The sequence below is a fragment of the Pelodiscus sinensis genome, chromosome 1 (genome assembly GCF_052426305.1).
Source record: "Pelodiscus sinensis isolate ZL-2025 chromosome 1, ASM5242630v1, whole genome shotgun sequence".
Lineage (NCBI taxonomy): Eukaryota > Metazoa > Chordata > Testudines > Trionychidae > Pelodiscus > Pelodiscus sinensis.
The window spans coordinates 256,145,983-256,164,349 of NC_143052.1; the positions used below are offsets into that span (position 1 = coordinate 256,145,983).

The 18,367-nt window shown below is 42.7% G+C and overlaps 1 protein-coding gene across 1 annotated transcript in view; it reads right to left on the reverse strand.

Moving 5' to 3' along the window:
- Positions 1-936: 936 nt before the first annotated feature.
- DNAJC3 (DnaJ heat shock protein family (Hsp40) member C3) overlaps positions 937-18,367 on the reverse strand; it is a 42,959-nt gene continuing 25,528 nt past the window's right edge. The window contains exons 8-12 of the mRNA XM_075918811.2: positions 16,131-16,236; positions 15,922-16,042; positions 6,886-7,018; positions 5,774-5,922; positions 937-2,946 (exon numbers count right to left, since the gene is read on the reverse strand). Of these exons, the coding sequence (XP_075774926.2) occupies positions 2,792-2,946; positions 5,774-5,922; positions 6,886-7,018; positions 15,922-16,042; positions 16,131-16,236 (664 nt within the window). The 3' untranslated portion in view covers positions 937-2,791. The remainder of the gene's footprint in view (positions 2,947-5,773; positions 5,923-6,885; positions 7,019-15,921; positions 16,043-16,130; positions 16,237-18,367) is intronic.

Below are 18,367 nucleotides of genomic sequence, written 5' to 3' on the forward strand. Positions count from 1 at the left end.
CAGTTATCTTCCTCAAGAATTTCTGTTTCTCATAAATAGGTAGAGCAACAACATGGAGAGTACCCGTAGGGAGACGACTCAAAGAAAAGAAAGTTATTCACCTTATACAGTAAAGGTGATTCTCTGAGATGGGTATACCTATGGGTGATCCACAACTCACCATCCTCTCTACTTCAGAGTTCTTGTCAATGACTCTTCAGGAGAGAAGGAATTAAGGAGAGTTAGCCTTCTGTCAGGGCATGAGGAGAGAGAGTGCATATATAGGGCTAACAGATACTGCTACCAATGTTCTTTGATCAACAGCAGAGAGATGCAAGCACACCTACAGTGGAGCACCCAAAGGAGGACACATGTCAAAGAACCATCTTACTGCCTAAGGTAACTTTCTCTTCCCTCTGCCATGGCCCATGGATAGGGGAGACAGATGAAAGTTGGAGAGGGTACAGTGAAAGAAAGTGTGCAGTGTTCTGTAGCAATGCTGTGTGTTGGGCTTACTGAAGCTAACTCATTTGTGTAGAAAAAAAAAACTATTTTAGATGTTACCTTGAAATAAAAGCAACTTAGACTTCTACCCCAATTACACAAGGCAAACAACTGTGTTTACACATGGTAATGGACCTATGGGCCACATTATCTTAGAACAGTATAAGAGAAAAGCTTTATGTTTCCAGGAAAGCCAAATGCATCAGATTAGATGTGAAACCATGTACATCAAAGTTCTAGACAAGAAATAATTTTGCTCAGGTAGAGGCTAACATTTCTGTTTGTTTTGTTCTGGGTTTATTTTTGGGAGGCAAGGTGTTGCAAAATACAATTGACAGAATAAACTTACTGTACAAATTAGGGACCAAAGTTCTCAGTTTAATCATGAACTTGAGTGGAAGAAAACAACACTGGCCTGCTATTCTAAAAAAAAAGAGACCGGAGACATTTGAATGGGTTTAATCAGGCAGCAACTTTAATTATCAGATGGCTGGGACTGCTTCACAAAGAAGAGCGTACAGTGCAGGCAACTGCACGTTCATTCAATATCTAACCGGGGAACTTCCACTAGCTCCCCACTTTCTCCATTTAGGTCCCCCCAGTCCAACCCATTGCAGGGACCTGACCATACTTGCCTGAAACAAGGGCAACAGTGGGCTATAAGAAGGGAGGAGTCTGGCTTGCTGCAGTACCAATTGTAGGACCCTCAACTAACCCTCCTCCCCAATCCAACGCTTTTAACAAATACCTTTTAAAGTCCTGTACCAAGCCATGTATCCAGCCTCTGGAGTACCTGCACTGGAATCCACCCACACCTACATAACTCCTTATATCATAGCTTATATCCCCTCCCTATTCACCATCACAGAGCTCCCCTCTAAACCCACTGTGAGGAAGGTAAAAAAACCCCACTGCATCTTGGCCAATCGGGGGGTGAGAAGAAAGTCCTTTCCAGTCCTCCTGGAGAGGAGTGGTTAGTGCAATGATCACAGCAGGTCCTGAACACACCTGCTGTGTTCTGCCACCTCAAAAGGATGGAGGCTGGGTTCTACTCTGCTTGGTACCAGAAAGAAAAAAGGGGCTTCTTCCACCTGACTTGCCCCTTTCCAACTCCCCAGGCCTTCCACTCCCTGGGGATGAGTCAGCATTGCCACACTGACCCCCTTCCCCTTTCGCAACAGCTTCTGAGTCACTCCCACCCCCCACTCATAAAGTGCTATTCCCCCACTCCCAGCGAGCCTGGTAATGCTCCTCGCACACACGTAAAGATGTGATGTGGTCATTTACTTCAAAGACTTGTCAAAGTGCACTTCTGAGCGCCATGTGACTGCAGAATTACATTCAGACACTTAAATATGTGGTATAATCAGAGAAACAACATATGTTTAGGTAACACCTGCTTCTAGTAGAAGTTACCTTTTACACATTTTTACTTATTTATTAAAATCGGATGTAAGCTGCTGCATACTTAAGGAGATGTCACATTAATTTGCCCTGCTCAAATCTCAAGCAGGTATTGTGTAAAAAGTACAAAAACACAAAACCAGTCAAGAAACTCTGGCTATTTAAAGTATCATTCAGAAGCAAAATGTTCAAAATGAGGGAATTTTTAACTTTCATGTCTGACAGATGCCATAATAACTGAAAAATATCATTCCAAATGATTTCAGATTGTCAAGCAAATGGAAGTAGGTAGGCATTTTCAAAATGTCAGTAACAATAATATTTTAAAGAAACTTATTAAATCTGATCTGCAGTGGCCTCTTCACTCTATATGGCATCAGTGTGACATAAAAAAATAAAATGCAGCAGCTGGTCAAGTCAGTATTCTTTCTCTGTATGCATATTGAAAGAGAGATCATCACCCTGCATATGGTAACTCATATTTTCATTTGTGACTACAAAGACTGATATACAAAGTAACTTTTTACACAACTATTAGGCTCTGGTTCCAAGAGCATTTAAAAATGTTCTTAACTTTAAGCACATGCTTAAGTGTCTGACTTTGATAGGATTTAAGCCCGTGTTTACGTTTTTTTTGGGTCTTAATGTTTCTTCCTCAGCAGAACTTAGGATTTCTGCATGTACTACTACAAATATACTAGTGCTAACAGAAAATCCTGGTCCACCCACAAATTCATACCACAGCAAAACCTTTTTTTTCTTTTGGTAATAAAGAGCTAGCTCTCGTCTAATAAACTAACTCTTTAGGTAAGGGCAACATATGTGAAATGTAAATTGTATTTGAATCCTGGACAGAGTTTTTAAATAAAAATGTTATGTAAAGCAGTGAAAATTAGTCTTGGTTCTAATTAAAGTGGAATTTAAATCGAAATGGTCCTCCAGAGCTGAAAGGGTTGAATCCTTGCCATGTGTTCCAGGTTCTATGAAAAGGGTTTCCTCCTCCCTGTTGGCTCTCTGCATCCAGTGGATCTTCTCCTGCATCAAACTTCCTTCTCATTTCTAAGGAAATAGACATGCATGGTAAAAAAGGGACAGAGACTTCACACTTTATCACAGAAGCATTCTACTAATCAAGGGTATTTTGGTACCTCTGACTGGCCAACAGAGAGAAATAAGAAGTGGATTTAAAGTGTCCCTGACTTCATACAGCTACAACTATTAGTTTGGTTTATTTACTGACATGTCTGTGGATCCATTCCCACAGAAACTGCCAGTGCCGTTTGCTAGTCTAGTTGTACTGATAAATTGACTTACGTTTATCTATTATAAACAGCGGATGTTTTCAAAGCATTCTAGGGGATTTAAACATATTAATGAAAGGTACCTAAAGTAGGGCTGTCAATTGCAATTAACTCAAGTGACAATTTTTTTTTAAAAAGTCACAGTTAAGCTCAGTTATATCAATTTTAATTAACTATAAGTGTGTTGGGTTTTTTTCTACATTTTCAAATATATTTATTTCACTTACAACAGAATATGAAGTGTATATGTTGTTTGATTTCAGAATAGGGATGTTAAATGGAGCTTAATGGGCTAATTGACTAGTCGATAGAATTTCCATCAACTAGTCAATTAGCTGATGGGGGGGAGACCGCAGAGCCACAGTGGGGTTAGCTCCCGGTCCTGGGAGCTAACCCCTCTGCTGCTCTGCCTTTTAAATGTATTACAAGCCACCAGGCTCTTAATACATTTGAAAGGCTGAAGTGCAGCAGTGGAACCAGGCATGAGCTGGGAATCAGGCTCACGCCCGGTCCCCCCTGCTGCACTTGTGCTTTTTCCCTTCTGCTTGTGCTTTTTCCTGGCAACTCTTAATACATTTTAAAAGCACAAGCACAGCAGAGGGACCAGGCACGAACAAGGACAGCTGATTCCGGGCTCACACCCAGTCCCCCTCTACGCCTCTTCCCCTCCTCCCCCCAAGCCCTTGCAGTGATGGTGCTGGGGGGAAGTCTTAAAAGAGCAATACTCTGATGTGGATACTACAGAACCCAAACCAACACACGAAACCTCCCCATGCTGGCATCTGACTTTGATGATGAAAATAAAGATGCATTGGTCTATATTGCTATCCTGGATCATTATCAAGCAGAATCCACCTGTTCTCATTTTATCATGAAAGTGCAACTAGAAATGTAGAAAGTGAGGTGAACTGTGCCCACGAAAGCTCATCTATATGTTTTAGTCAGTCTGTAAAGTGCTACCAGATTAAAAAAAATTTCTGTAACAGACTAATTCAGCTACCCCCTGAAGCTTCTGAAAAATACTGTTTCTTTTGTTTCTCCTTCACAGTGCAAAAATTTCTAACAAAAAATATAAAAGTGAGCACTGTACACTTTGTATTCTATATTGTAACTGAAATCAATACATTTGAAAAGGTAGAAAAACATCTAAACTATTTACAATAAATTGGTATTCTATTAATAGAATGATTAAAACTGCAATTAAGCATGACTTTTTTGAACTGATGATTAATTGCTATGTTTAAGGTTTGACAGCCCTAATCTAAACACTTTATGCTGCTTCTGAGAACCCTAACCAAGCAGTTTAATATGAGAGTGCTCGAGAGCCTTTTAATGCAGTTTGCAAAGGTGATACACCAACTCCTCTCCCCTCTTAAAAAAAAAAAACCCTTCTAAAAACGAAAAAAAAAAAAATCTTATGTGAAATTTCACATAAGATCTATTCAATTATTCCATTCTTCACCAAACTGATTTATTAGCTAGAAAATGTATTTACTTGCTGCTAGGTCTGCACAAACAGTGGCTGGTAGCTATGTGAAAGTCTCTCCCCCTACCACATGTAACCCAACCTTTTGCACCCCTGCTCCAGCCCATATACACCTTCACAGAAACTGCATCCTCTCCTACAGCCCTCTTCAGGCCACAACCCCCTCTCAGACCTTGCACCCCAATTTGCTATCCCTGGTGACAGCCCAATTCCCTGCACCCCCTCCACTCATGCCCCAGGTCACCACACCCTCCTAGGCCCTCCATTCCCTCCTTCTACACTCCTCCCCCAGACCAAAATCCTCTCCTGCACCCATACCCCTCCCAGACCCTGTACTCCAATCCACTATCCCAGGTCACAACCCAAACCCCTCCAATCCTATGCAGGTCACACTCCCCTCCCAGACTCTGTAACTCCTCCTCATCCCAGTCCACTGCCCCAGATCACCATTCCCTCCTTCACCCAAACCCCACACCCAATCCCTTACCTCAAGTTCCCTTCTGCACCCAACCTCCATCCCAGACCCCTGCACCTCCTCCATTAATATAATGAAGGAGTGCAACCCTCGACCACTTTCCAAATTTGTGGAGTGGCCCCCCATCAATAAGTATTGCCCACCCCTAAGATAGCGCTTGTAAACGCTAGGATTAACCTAACAGCTCCATTATAGTTCTCATGCCATTCAATGGTTTCAGCATGCCTACTCCTCCCCCCTCAGACCTGGGAGCCCACTTATAGCTCACCCTCTATTTCCCTATCTTGGCCAATGGAGACATTGTAATTTACAAACAGAAAAAGCTATGATGTGGATTTAGCAATTCAGTGGATTTTGTATTGTGCAGGTAAATAATGACCTTCTTGTCAAACCAACAAAGTTACCAGTAGCTTACAATGGCTAGCTTCCCTATTTTCATTTAGTACATGGTGTGTGTTTGAAGACTGTTTTCGGTTCTTAGATGATTCATTAACATAGTGTGATATTCTTGTGTCGTCATTTCATGGCAAATCATGTGACAAAAGTAAGTCATAATGGACAGCAGAGTTATGTTCATTCCATCCATTATTCTGAAAAGAACCACTGTTCAAATGTAATCAATACCTGGGTCAGTCAGTACTTCTTTAGCAGCTGCTATATCAATAAACTTTTTCTCTGCCTTTTTCTTCTCCTCTTCATTCTGGAAGTTATCGGGGTGCCACTGAGATGCTAGCTTTCTGTACGCTTTTATGATTTCTTGTTTTCTTGCATTTCTGGGGAAGAAGAAAATTAAGTTACTTCTAAAATTAAAGTTTCTAATTGTTCATGTGCCACACTGATGAGTCTGCAATACAGTTAGAAATATGGAACTAACACAGATTAACAAGCACCAAGCAAACTAAATATTCTCTAGCTTAGATATTGCTGCTGCCAGTCCAGATTTCTCAGACAATACTGGCCTCCTCTAATAAGAACAGCAGAAAACAGGTTGCAATTGTAAGTAAAACAAACCTAAACTTTAAGTTTACTTTCACTGCAAAGCTCATAATTAAGTAATTAATTGTTATTATTAAGACTCAAGAGTATGTTTGGTGTTCAACAGTTTCACTTTTTTTAGGTCTCTGAACTGAAGAGTGTACAACAGATTCAGAGACGACAGAGTCAAACACAAAACTGAAAGAAGAAAGGAGGACTAGGTCACCAACAGAAGAATGGTAAGGCATGTGCATGACAGGATTTTTTTTTTTAAATATAACAATCATTGATAGAAATCATTGTTTCTATCAGGCCCATAACGGAAGTGAGGTTTTAGGAGATATTTACAAGGGTTTTCCCAGCAAGTATCCTTCAACTGTCCTAAGCTACTGTGGTCTCTGCTATGAATTTTACTTTTTCTTCTCTCCATAATTCTCTTCTGTCCTTTGGTTTCCCAAACAGTTTGCTTACCTCTTTGCACCATTATATTTGGAACTATTTGCTAATGATGGATCATTTCCTTGTTTATGGTCTGCTAGCACTCTTTTATTCCTTATTAGGAGACTTTTTGAGCAAATGCTACTTAGGCGCAACTCCCCCCCCCCCCCCCGCAAACTTATGACCACTGTAAAATCTAAACAATTTTAAAGGGAAGGGAGATAGAATAGGGAAGCATACCCAAAAAAGCCTAAATACAAGTGGCAAACTGACTATTTGATTAATGACAGCCTACATGAAAACATTCTGGACATTAATCTCACCTTTTTATTCCTAAAATTTTGTAGTAGTCTCTCTTCTGAGATTGCTTCAACATCCTCTGGGCTCTCTCTAGGCCTTCACGAATCTGTTGGTCATTTTCACTATTGGCCTGAGCAGTTTCATAATCTTGAATAGCTGCCCATAAAAATGAATGCAAGAGCATAAGCTATTATACACCTCACTAAATCAACCTTATTTAAAAAAAAAAAAAAAAAAAAATCACTCTGTTTAGACTAAGTACTCGCCCTATTCCTGGAACTCAGATCTTTTGCCACTATTATTTGTAAGCAACAAAACTAATTGCTGAAGCTTCGTGAAGTCTTCTAATTTTGTTCATATTTTCCTTGGTATTTGTAAGCCTGAGATAAGAAATGTGTTCTGACTCCTACTCAATGAAGTTCATTGTTTTACGTCCCCATGGTTTCTTAATTCACTTTGGAATCCCTTTAAGGCTTCACAATTTGTTTCAGAGCTTCTATGTCAGTGTTTCTTAAACTTTTTAAGACCGAGGAACGCCAATTTTTTTTTAAAATGAGGAACACCAAGGATTTTTTATGGAACAAAAAAAAAAAAAAACCAAAACAAAAAAGGTCGCTTGCCCCTTTAAGGGCGGCCATTTTTAACTCTGTTGTTCTCCGCAGCACACCTCAGACTGCCACGGAACAGTTTAAGAAACACTGCTCTATGTAAATCTTGTCTATGCTAAGGGGGTTCCCTGGTTAGCCCAGAATAGGCAAGGCCTAACTCACCAAATTCAGCGGGTTCATCCACCAGTCGATAGGCTAGATGTGGTGGTGTCTATCCCCCGCAAGGTGGTAGAGACTGTCTCATGTGCGCACATAGACTATGGCAAGCCAGTGCTGGAGGGATGCGCATATCTGATCACATGGCAACACGGCACCATGTGACCTAGGAGTCTGAGGCACATCCTTGCAGTTATGACAGGGCATACACCCTCACCCAGTGCCAAATACCATATTGCCTGAAATGGAAGGCGGGGTCAGGCAAAAAAGCCTTCCCTTGGTCAAGTCCAGGGTCACCCCTATAAACTCTATTCTCTGCACTGGACTCAGAACTGACTTCTCCCTGTTGAGGAGGATGCACAGGGCTCCGCACAGCTCTAGCATGAGGTCTACATGCACATGGAGCTATTCTCTGGAGGTCACTTTCAGCAACCAATTCCCGTCCAAGTATGGGAAAATATGGCTGTAGCCACCACCATATATTTGGTAAACACCTGTGGGGCAGAAGAAAGGCTTAACGGCAGTACTGCAAACTGATAGTGCTCATTCTGTATCATAAATCTGAGGTAACACCTGTGACATGGAAGGATTAAGATGTGGAAATATGCATCCTTCATGTTGAGGGCAGTGAACCAATCTCCCGGATCCAGGAAAGGGATTATTGAGGCTAACGTGACCATCCTGAATTTTAGCTTCCGCATATAGCGATTGAGATTCCTCAGGTCTAAGATTGGTCTTAGACCAAAGGCCTTTTGCCTTTGAAATAAGGAAGTAACAAGAATAAAAACCCCTACCTCTGACTGATCTCTTGTATTGCTCCTATTTCGAGGAGCAATCGGGCCTCCTGTTGCAGGAGATGCTCATGAGAGAGGTCCCTGAAGAGGGATGGTGAGGAGGTGAGGGATGCAAACTCCAGGGAATATCCTCTGGCACCAGGAGTCTTTGGTCACGCTCGGTTTCTGCACATTATCACGCAGAGAGGCTACAGTGCTCTGCACCGAGCTGGCTCCATTTGCCTGAGACTTCTTGGCCTGAGGGGGGTTTTAGTGCTGCTTCTACAAGGAGCTGCTGGAGTCTATAGTTCCGGTCCTTTCTGGTGCAGGGCTTAAAGCTTCTGCAAATTTTGCACTTCTCAGTGCAGTGTTCTTCACCCAAACAGCGAAGGCATGCATTGTGCAGATCACTATTGGACACTGGGTGCTTACAAACTGTGCATGATTTAAAGCCCGGGACATTAGGCATGCCCCAGCGCTCTGGAGGCGCTACAGTTCTTGCACGCTTACCCACTGTTTCTGCTGATGCTGAAACTGCAACAGTTAACGAAGATGATAAAGTGCTAAAGCTAGAGACTAGATACTTGCCAAGGCAAGAGCTAGGCTGTTCCAACGTTGTCACGGACAGTAAAAAGGAACTGAGGGAGGACAGGAGCCTGTATATATGTGCTGATATAGAAGTGCCACTCTAGGAGTCTCCACAGCCAACCCTACGGGAGCTGCTAGGAGAAAAGTTTCTGATGCTCGTGCACGTGCCATGTGTACATCTCATTGGAATCAATGTGAAGAAGCACTTGAAGAAGAAAGATAAGGAAGGGATGACTTGACCACAAAATTTAAGGCCCAAATCCTCAAAAGACTTTGGGTGTTACAACACTGAGTATAGCAACAGCCAACTTTTAAAAAAAGCATAGGAATCCACAAAGCCTAAGCCTTCTGTGCAACGCAGAGGGCAAGACAGGCATCTGAAAATGGAGCTCACAAGAACCAGCATGCAAGGCAGGGAACTCGCCCGTGGGAAATAAGGGGTGTGTCCTAAGCCTCACCCCTACCCAGGGCATGGTGCCTAAGTCCAGCTTGCAGGAGGTGCCTGCGATGCACTCAGCATAGGTGCCTTGCAAGAAAGGTCAGAGGTGATATTCCCCAGTGTAATACCTTCCACAGGAGAAAGGGAGGAAGACATGCATCAAGTAATCCAATGAGTAAGGTTCTCTCCTGGGAGGTGGGAGACTTCTGTTCAAAGATTTTCTCCTTATCAGGTAGAGAGGGGGGAACTGAACGCAGGGCTTCCACCTCCCAAGTGTGTGCTCTGAGCACTGGGGTAACACTTATAAGGGAGGGACTCTTGTATTAATGTAGCTAGAATATATGGGCCAGAAAGTAAAAAGTGTTAACATGATACTAACACTGTTGGACAATAATAGATAACGTTTGGTATAGAGCGAACTCAGAATCCTCACTACCACGGAAAACATTAGAAAATTCATGCCAAAGGTCAGAGATGTTTTAAATAAATAAAAAGAGGCAAAAAGTAAAACTAAGTGACAATACAAAACTATCAGAACCTTTTACAGCAGTGGTCCCCAACCTTCTTCCCTTTCCATGCCCCGTCAAGAGCCACGAGTGGGGCTGCACCTTCTGGAAAGGGGATGTGGACAGGAGTAAAAGAGAAGCATCTAGGGCCAGCAGCCAGATCCCTGAGTGCTGGACAGTGCTCCCTCCCAACCCATTATGGGAGCTGGGCCTCAGCTATACCCCCCCAGCTTCTCTCTCTCACACACACACACACACACACACACACACACACACACACACCCCCTCACCCTCACTCTGGAGACCTCTGTATTAAAATTTTTAGAAGGATGAGTACTGGTTAAAGTCTGATTTTCTTACACAATCCCTTTTAGAGGGGAAGTTTAACGAACTGTCTCTCAGTCAAGTCTGAAATGAGTCACCTTCTTGCTTCTGACAAAAAAGACACGGAAGAGAGGAAACAGGATGGCAAAGATGGAGAAAATATACTTTTGTGGATGTTCTCAGGATACAGGGCCGCAGAAGAGTCATGGACAGGTGCTTCAGGCTACCAGGTCAATCACAACAGCTGCTGCTCTGGACCCCAAGTCATCTGGCTGGACAGAGACACCATTTGGTTGGTCTGGCCAGGTCCCTTTCCTTATTGGTCCTTTTTAGGTTGAACATAGCTGGATGAACCATCTCATCTTACATAGCACTGCTGATTTCAGGATCAGGTAAAAAGCAGAGAATGGAGAGGAGGAAGTGAGTGGGAGACAGAAAGGGACATGAAGGAGCTGGATTTCACACGTATTAGGCTGGGGTCCAAAAGAGAATGGTAGGTGAAAGACTGGGCTTTTATTATTTTGTTCATCAGTTAGGCCTTATTTCTGGTCTCACACTTCTTTTGTTTGCTAGGAATTATTTTAACACAGGCTTCAAGTTATATTAATAGATCTTTTTGTTTACCCCCACCCCCGACATTTATTGTTATAAGTTACAATGATATTTATTAACTTTTACTTACTTTAGCTGAGTTTACAATTAGGGCAAATCTGTGGGCCCAGTTATTACTACAGCACCAAATGTCCAAATCTTTGATTTTAAATGGGCTTTCCATGTGATAGCAATACTGTAAGCATGCCGATTGGGCCCTGTAGGCAAGAAAGATGGAAGAACGCCTGTCTTTATCTATTTGTGGCTCATATTGGGACTTCGTCCAGGTGCCTAGAATGAGAAAGCTGTGTGCATGCACAAAGGCACAAACAGCTATGTTGGGGACTTTTACAATAAAAATTTAGGCACCAAGTGAGTTTAAATGCCTATGAGATTAGGCAGCAGCCAAGCAGGAGATTATGGATCTCAGCAGCACTTAAATCCCTTTGTATGCCTGGCCTTAAATACTGACATGGGGAACATAACGCTGAAGAATGCTTCATCAATCAAGCAGACTAATGTATACCAAGAGGCAGAGGCATAAGGAGAACATTTTGTAGCTAGGATGTACACAGCAAGAGACAGGCAGGTTGCAACAATCAGCAATGGAAAGAGAGACCACTGCAGTTACAACACTGGCCTCAAATACTCAGTGCATTTGGAAGGTTGCATTACACAAAACCTGCTTTCAATGTAGAATTGTTTTCAGCCCTTGGTGCCCAAGCAGCATTTGCTACAAGGCTCCCTATTATATGGTTTTATTATGACAACAGAACACCTAATCATCTGAAATCTATACCCACACTTACATACCATACTATTATATTTGTTTAGGAAGAAACAATATAGTGCACAAATAAAATTTGTGCTTTTAAATCTCATACATAATGTATATGCTTCTGCTTGGAATCTACTTCATCATATGAATACTGCTTTTATTTCAACAGCATGCAGTGTTTATCAGATACATAAACAAGCAAAACACTGTAATGACTTTGTGCAAAGGGATAAGGCATTTTGAAGAGGCAGGAACAGAATGCAGTTTGTTTTGTGCTTAGTTCATAAGAGATAGCGTGTCGAATCACTGGGGCACTAAAAGTATTCTGTCTAGATTTGATTTTTTTCCCGTAGAAGAATAAAGCATTTCTCCATACGAAATTTTATTATTGTCATAAAGTAATAAGTGAAATACTTAGACCTCAAATGTTAGTATTCATCAATAGGCCCTGCTTTGCATTTTATATGTAATGAGCACTTTCCCCTTCACTGTGTTACGATCTTGAGAGTCTCATTATAAGTCTAAGTCTCTTACATTTCCTAAATAAGACAAATCTTTGCATCAAGATTATTTTCAAGCAGATGTTATTTCTCAGCAGGTGTTACATTTATCTTTTTGCTGTTTCTGTGCAAGATAGCAGGGGGTGCTAGCTAATTTATATTAGACACTTGACAATAGTGTGATTTCTTCAAGTAAGGTATTCAAGGACAAAAGCTAGAAAGAATACTTCTGATGCCCCAGTAATTCACACACTCTTTTACAAACAAAGCACAAATAAGATTTCTATTCATTCTTGTATGGCTAGATCATCTGCTAGTCCCACTGATTTGTCACTTAACACAAAGCATTTTGCCTGTTGCTGGCCTTTGTAATACTTTGTCCAGTCACTTAAAAACACAGCAGGTTATACCAGTGCATGCCCATAATATATACACTACTGTATCTGATGGGGATAATGATGGGGATAATGCAAGGACTTCTCCATTACACTGTTTTATTGGCCCTATAATGCTAAGCACCACTGTACTTAATCTGCTCTATAGAACATAAAAGGGTATGCCCCATCATTAATTTCTAACAAATGTATTTTACAGACTTGGTGTAACAAATTGCTCATCTTTACATGAGCATCTACAGTACACCGCTATCAACTACCTGTTTTATTTCAAACATTTTCTCCTTTGAGTACTTGCACATTTCTATTCCAGTGCAGAGGCGAGTGGGCCCTGAGCACAGTTTCCGGAACATTTTCTCCTCATAGCATCTGTCAGATTGGCTCCAGAGTCAGTATAAAGCACAGCAGTGGTGTGTTCCTTCTCGGAAATGACCACAAGGCTTAGTAAAGTGGGTGGCCTGGATGTGGCTGATTCTTTGGCCAGATCTATGGCCCCAGCAGTGACCACACACAGTTGTTCACGGTTGCGGTCACCGGCTTTTTCCCCTGGACAATACAAGAAATGCTCCAAAGTCTCCCCTTTGAAGGGTCCTCATTCTTTTTTGGAACAAACTCATGGTAGGCTCTATGGGCCTAAGGATCCTAAGGCAACTTTGACATCTCTGGGGATATATACTCAGCAGCATCCAGGAAGGATCACTGTTCCCAACCAATGGGAGCTGTGGGAAGCGGTGTCCCAGGCCACACAGCTTCCCACCACTCTCATTGGCTGGGAATGGCAATTTGCAGTGAACAGGACCTGGGATCAGTGATACCTGCAGAGGCCGTTGCTGCTTTATTGCCCACCCCTGTGTTATAGTGATCTGAATGATGGGATGGACTGCATTGTCTGCAAGTTCACAGATCATATTAAGCTGGTGAGAGAAGCAGATATGTTGGAGGGTAGGGATAAGGTCAGAGTGACCTAGACAAATTGGAGGATTGGGCCAAAAGAAATTTGATGCAGACAAGGACAAGTGCAGAGTCCTGCACTTAAGACAGAAGAATCCCAAGCACTGCTACAAGGCTGGGGACTGACTAGCTAAGTAGCTGTTCTGCAGAAAAGGGCCTCGGGATTACTATAGACAAGAAGCTGGCTACGCATCAACAGTGCCCTTATTGCCAAGAAATCTAATGGCATATTGGGCTGCATTAATAGGAGCACTGGCAGCAGATCAAGGAAAGTGATTATTCCCCTCTATTCAGTGTATCAGGTGAGACTGCATCTCAAGTACTGCGTCCAGTTTTGGCCCCCTCTCTCACTGCAGAAAAGATGTGGACAAACTGGAGAGCACCCACTGGAGGGCAAAGAAAATGATTAGGGGACTGGGCACATGACTTATGAGGAAAGGCCAAGAGAACTGGGCTTATTTTGGCTGCAGAAGAATGGGGAGGGGATGAGATAGCAACCTTCAACTTCCTGAGGGGAGGTTCCAAAGAGGATCGAGCCAGGCTATCTTCAGTGGTAACAGAGGACAGAACAAGGAGCAGTGGTCTCAAGCTGCAGTGGGTTGGCTAATTGGAAAATCTGTATCTCTAGGAAGGTGATGAAGCACCGGAATGGGTTACCTAAGGAGGTGGTGGAATCTCCATCCTTAGAGGTTTTAAAGGGCAGGCTTGACAAAGCCCTGGCTGGGATGTTTTAGCTGGGGTTGGTCCTGCTTTGGGCAAGGAGTTGGACTAAATAACCTCCTGATGTCTCGTCCAACACTGATTTTCTATGGATCTATGGAAGATGTAGGAAATGTTAGTTCTACGCATGCTCAGGTAAATCTGTGCTATATTTGAAGGAGTGGTGCCATGGGGACCTTCTATTCACTAAAGCAGTAGTTCCCAAACTTTTTGGCATCATGCCCCCCTTTTTGATTTTTGAAAAACCGTCATGCTTCCCCCCCTACCCCAAAATAGCAGCAAAACTTGAGGTGGGGGGAGGAAAAAAAAACAGAACTGAACAGCAAAACTTGATGGGGGGAGGCTGGGTCACCTCACAATCCCCCCTGGAATTTCTTCAGGCTTCCCCTCCCCCCCCCCCCAGTTTGGGAACCCATGCACTAAAGGAAGTTAGATCTCCAAGCTACGAAATTTTATTATTATTACTTCCTTTTGCATAGCTTCAAATGTTATTAATGGCTATAAAATTATATAGATCTGTTAAAAACCCATCATCAGTAACTATTTCCAGTGGCAGTGAATTCCATAGGCTGACATCAAACATTTCTCATTAATCATTCTAGATTACAGGTTGGACCACTCTGGCCCAGAACCCTCAGGACCTGACTAGTCCTGATCGAGGGAATTTGGCAACAGGGAGGGGTTGTGGGCTGGGAGTTGGGTAGCAGGAGACCTCCACTGGTCCAGCAATGTCAGCTCCCACACATACACACACACTGGGCTGCCATGATCCAGCTCTCTTGCTGGGCTTCCATATCCCTGGCTCTGCTGATGGTCTGCCGCCTTCCTGGTTTGCCTGCTGGGTTACCAGGGCTACCGCAGCCCCAGTCCCAACTCTGTTACTGGGATTCCACTGCTGGGGTTGGGGCTTCGGCTCCAGTCCCAGCCCTAGCCCCACTGCTGACAGCCCCACCAGGCTCCCAGCCTGGAAGGTATCCCAGCTGCTGGCCCTCCTGCCACTGGGCTCCTAGTCAAGACTCCCTGGAGCACAGATGTTGCCAGACCAGAGTCTCCTGGTTTGGGGAGGTCCAATCTGTGCCATATAATTTCATAGTGTACCCTTATTTCATACTGGGGACGGGCTAAAAAGAAAGAAAGGAGTAAATCAGTTCCTCTGTGCCCTTGTCAGTTTCAAATACTCCAGTTTCTTCTCATTCTTCTTTCAAGACTTTGCACTCTCTCTAATGTGTCACATCAAACTTCTATCTAAGGACTTGTCTACATAGCACCAGCAAAGCAGTATAGTGGGGTATGATTTGTAAAATGCTTTAATTGCCTTGTATAGACCCTGCCGGTGTACTGTAAAAACGCCTCATTTGCATTACTGTAGTCCTGGTATTTTTCAGAGTATTTGCCAGCAAGCCCAAATGGGGCAGTTAAGAGTGCAGCATATTTGTAAACCACATTAATCATACTCCTCTGGCATGCTTTGATGTGTCTTGTATACAAGCCTTGAAATGCCCTTAATTCATCGTACATTTTAAGACAACTTTGTATAGGATAAAGATTGGTATGTAGTGCCTATCTTAATAACAATTCAGTTTAAAAAAATCAGAAGTATCAGCATCCTGTAGCATCCAAACGTTTGTCAAGATTTCCAATAACACTGAAACAGAAGTTCCTTATCGTTCTGGGAGAGTTACTTCTCTAGTGTTGTTTAAAGTCTGAAACCATAAATAAAAAAGTGTTACCTTCCTCATATTGTTCTTCTAATAAATAGGCTTCTGCTCTGTCTTTTAAAGCATTCAGATTAGCTGGTTCCTGCAGCAGAACTTCTGTGCAAACTTTTATGGCTTCAGCAGATTGCTCATTCTGAAAAAGGAAAGGGCAGACACTGTTTGCATTTGTTTTCCTTGTGAAATATTACTTACTCACAAGGGTAAAAAATGTTCTTTTTTACCTTTGAATAGCAGTGACAGATCCTTTCTTTGGCACGAGTAGTGTAAATAGGGACCTTTGGCTCAGTTTTCATTACAGATTCATATTTACTGATGGCATCTGTGTACCTATTTTAATTGTGAAAATAAACTGAGTATTCTGGAACACAATTATTTTCCAAACAACTGTATCAATTCCTCAGTGGTCATTAAATGTACTAAACTCATACCAAGAAACTGGAAACTGTCTCTGGGAGGTTTGTTTTGTTTGGGACGATGTATGTCTCTTGCAATGCCCCTCTCCGCCTCAGAGGCTGTGTCTGGAACAGCAGGAGAAAGAAAACCCTTAGCCCCTTTAAGGACTGCAGCCCCATTCCCTCCCTTGTGGGTTTGAGAAGAGGTAGAGGCGGGGTCTCTTTGGCTGATTGGATGTAGATATGCATGCAGCACAAACCTATCAGCTCCCACACACCAAAAGAGGAAGGATTATAGGCCTCCCCCCTCTACCCCCTCCAGCCTGGGAGTGTTGTCCAGCACTAAAAAGAAAAGTTCCTCCTTCCCTGCCTTTGGCTGGAGGAAGAGAAAGTTTTGGGACCTTGCTATAGGTATCATTTAAGGATTTTTTTCCCTCACTTCCAGTGAGCCCTGGGGAGTAGGACTTTTTTGCCTCTCTCAGCATCCCAGGACCCAGTGGGTAGATTAAGTTGTAAAATTCACACTGTCACAACTTAGCAGGTGCCCAGTGTAGGGATTCTTTTAATGGGGGGTGGGTCTAGTTCCCTGATAAAAGTGGAATTTGAAGTAATTAGGAGAAGGCATTTCCCAAAGAAGGTGGTGGATGGAGTTGGGGCTCCTAATGTCCCACACAGTGAGGTGTTAACACCCTTTTTCACACCACCTTAAATCTCACATGTGGGTAAGGCAGGTGGTTTTAGCTCTGGGCTGGGATCAGGTTAGTTGAGGGAGCCAATGGCCCGTCACGACTAGATGGAACAGATTACACAGGAACAATGACTTGAACTGGACAAGTTATTGCTAGGCAATTCCCAGATGTGTTACTTAACTGGTCATAACTTTATTAAATCACGTTTCCAATGACTTGTCTTTCTGCACTGTTCATAACAAGCTCCTTTGCATACATTCACAAGCAGGAAGAATCCAAAATGAAAGCATCATTCAGTAAGCAATTCAAATGAGGCAAGAGAGAAAGAGACTATCGTTCCCGTGTCTCTCTACAGCATAAAGGGCTGAACTAAGGTCTATGTTTTTAAATGCCCATGTTTTTAAATGCCCATAAACTAAATTTGTCTGAAATGTAAGATTTTTGTTTTGTTGTGTTTTTGGAAACAAAAAGTGGAGGCTCAAAGTTTCCATTCTATCCCTAGCCATTCACATAGTGCCTACGTTTTGGAGCACAAACGTTATCTCTATGCGCCTCATAATGAGCTGGTCTCAGGTAAGGATAAATTGAGGCTGGGATCCCATCAGAGTTGTTTATCGTGTGTGTTAGTATCCTGAAGAAAAAGTTTTGAGCACCTCACATGTATAACTACTGGAGCCTTGGAAGATAAGAACATAAGAACGGCCGTACTGGGTCAGACCAAAGGTCCATTTAGCCCAGTATCCTGTCTACTGACAGTGGCCAGCACCAGGTGCCCCAGAGAGGGTGGACCGAAGACAACGATCAAGCGATTTGTCTCCTGCCATCCCTCTCCAGCCTCTGACAAACAGAGGCCAAGGACACCATTTTATCCCCTGGCTAATAGCCTTTTATGGACCTAACCTCCATGAAATTATCCAGCTTCTCTTTAAACTCTATTATAGTCCTAGCCTTCACAGCCTCCTCTGGCAAGGAGTTCCACAGGTTGACTACACGCTGTGTGAAGAAGAACTTTCTTTTATTAGTTTTAAACCTGCTCCCCATTAATTTCATTTGGTGTCCTCTAGTTCTTCTATTTAGGGAACTAATAAATAACTTTTCTTTATCAGCCCTCTCTACACCACTCATGATTTTATATACCTCTATCATATCCCCCCTCAGTCTCCTCTTTTCTAAACTGAAAAGTCCCAGTCGCTTTAACCTCTCCTCATATGGGACCCGTTCCAAACCCCTAATCATTTTAGTTGCCCTTTTCTGAACCCTTTCCAAGGCCAAAATATCTTTTTTGAGGTGAGGAGATCACATCTGTACACAGTATTCAAGATGTGGGCGTACCATAGTTTTATACAGGGGCAGTAAGATATTCTGGGTCTTATTTTC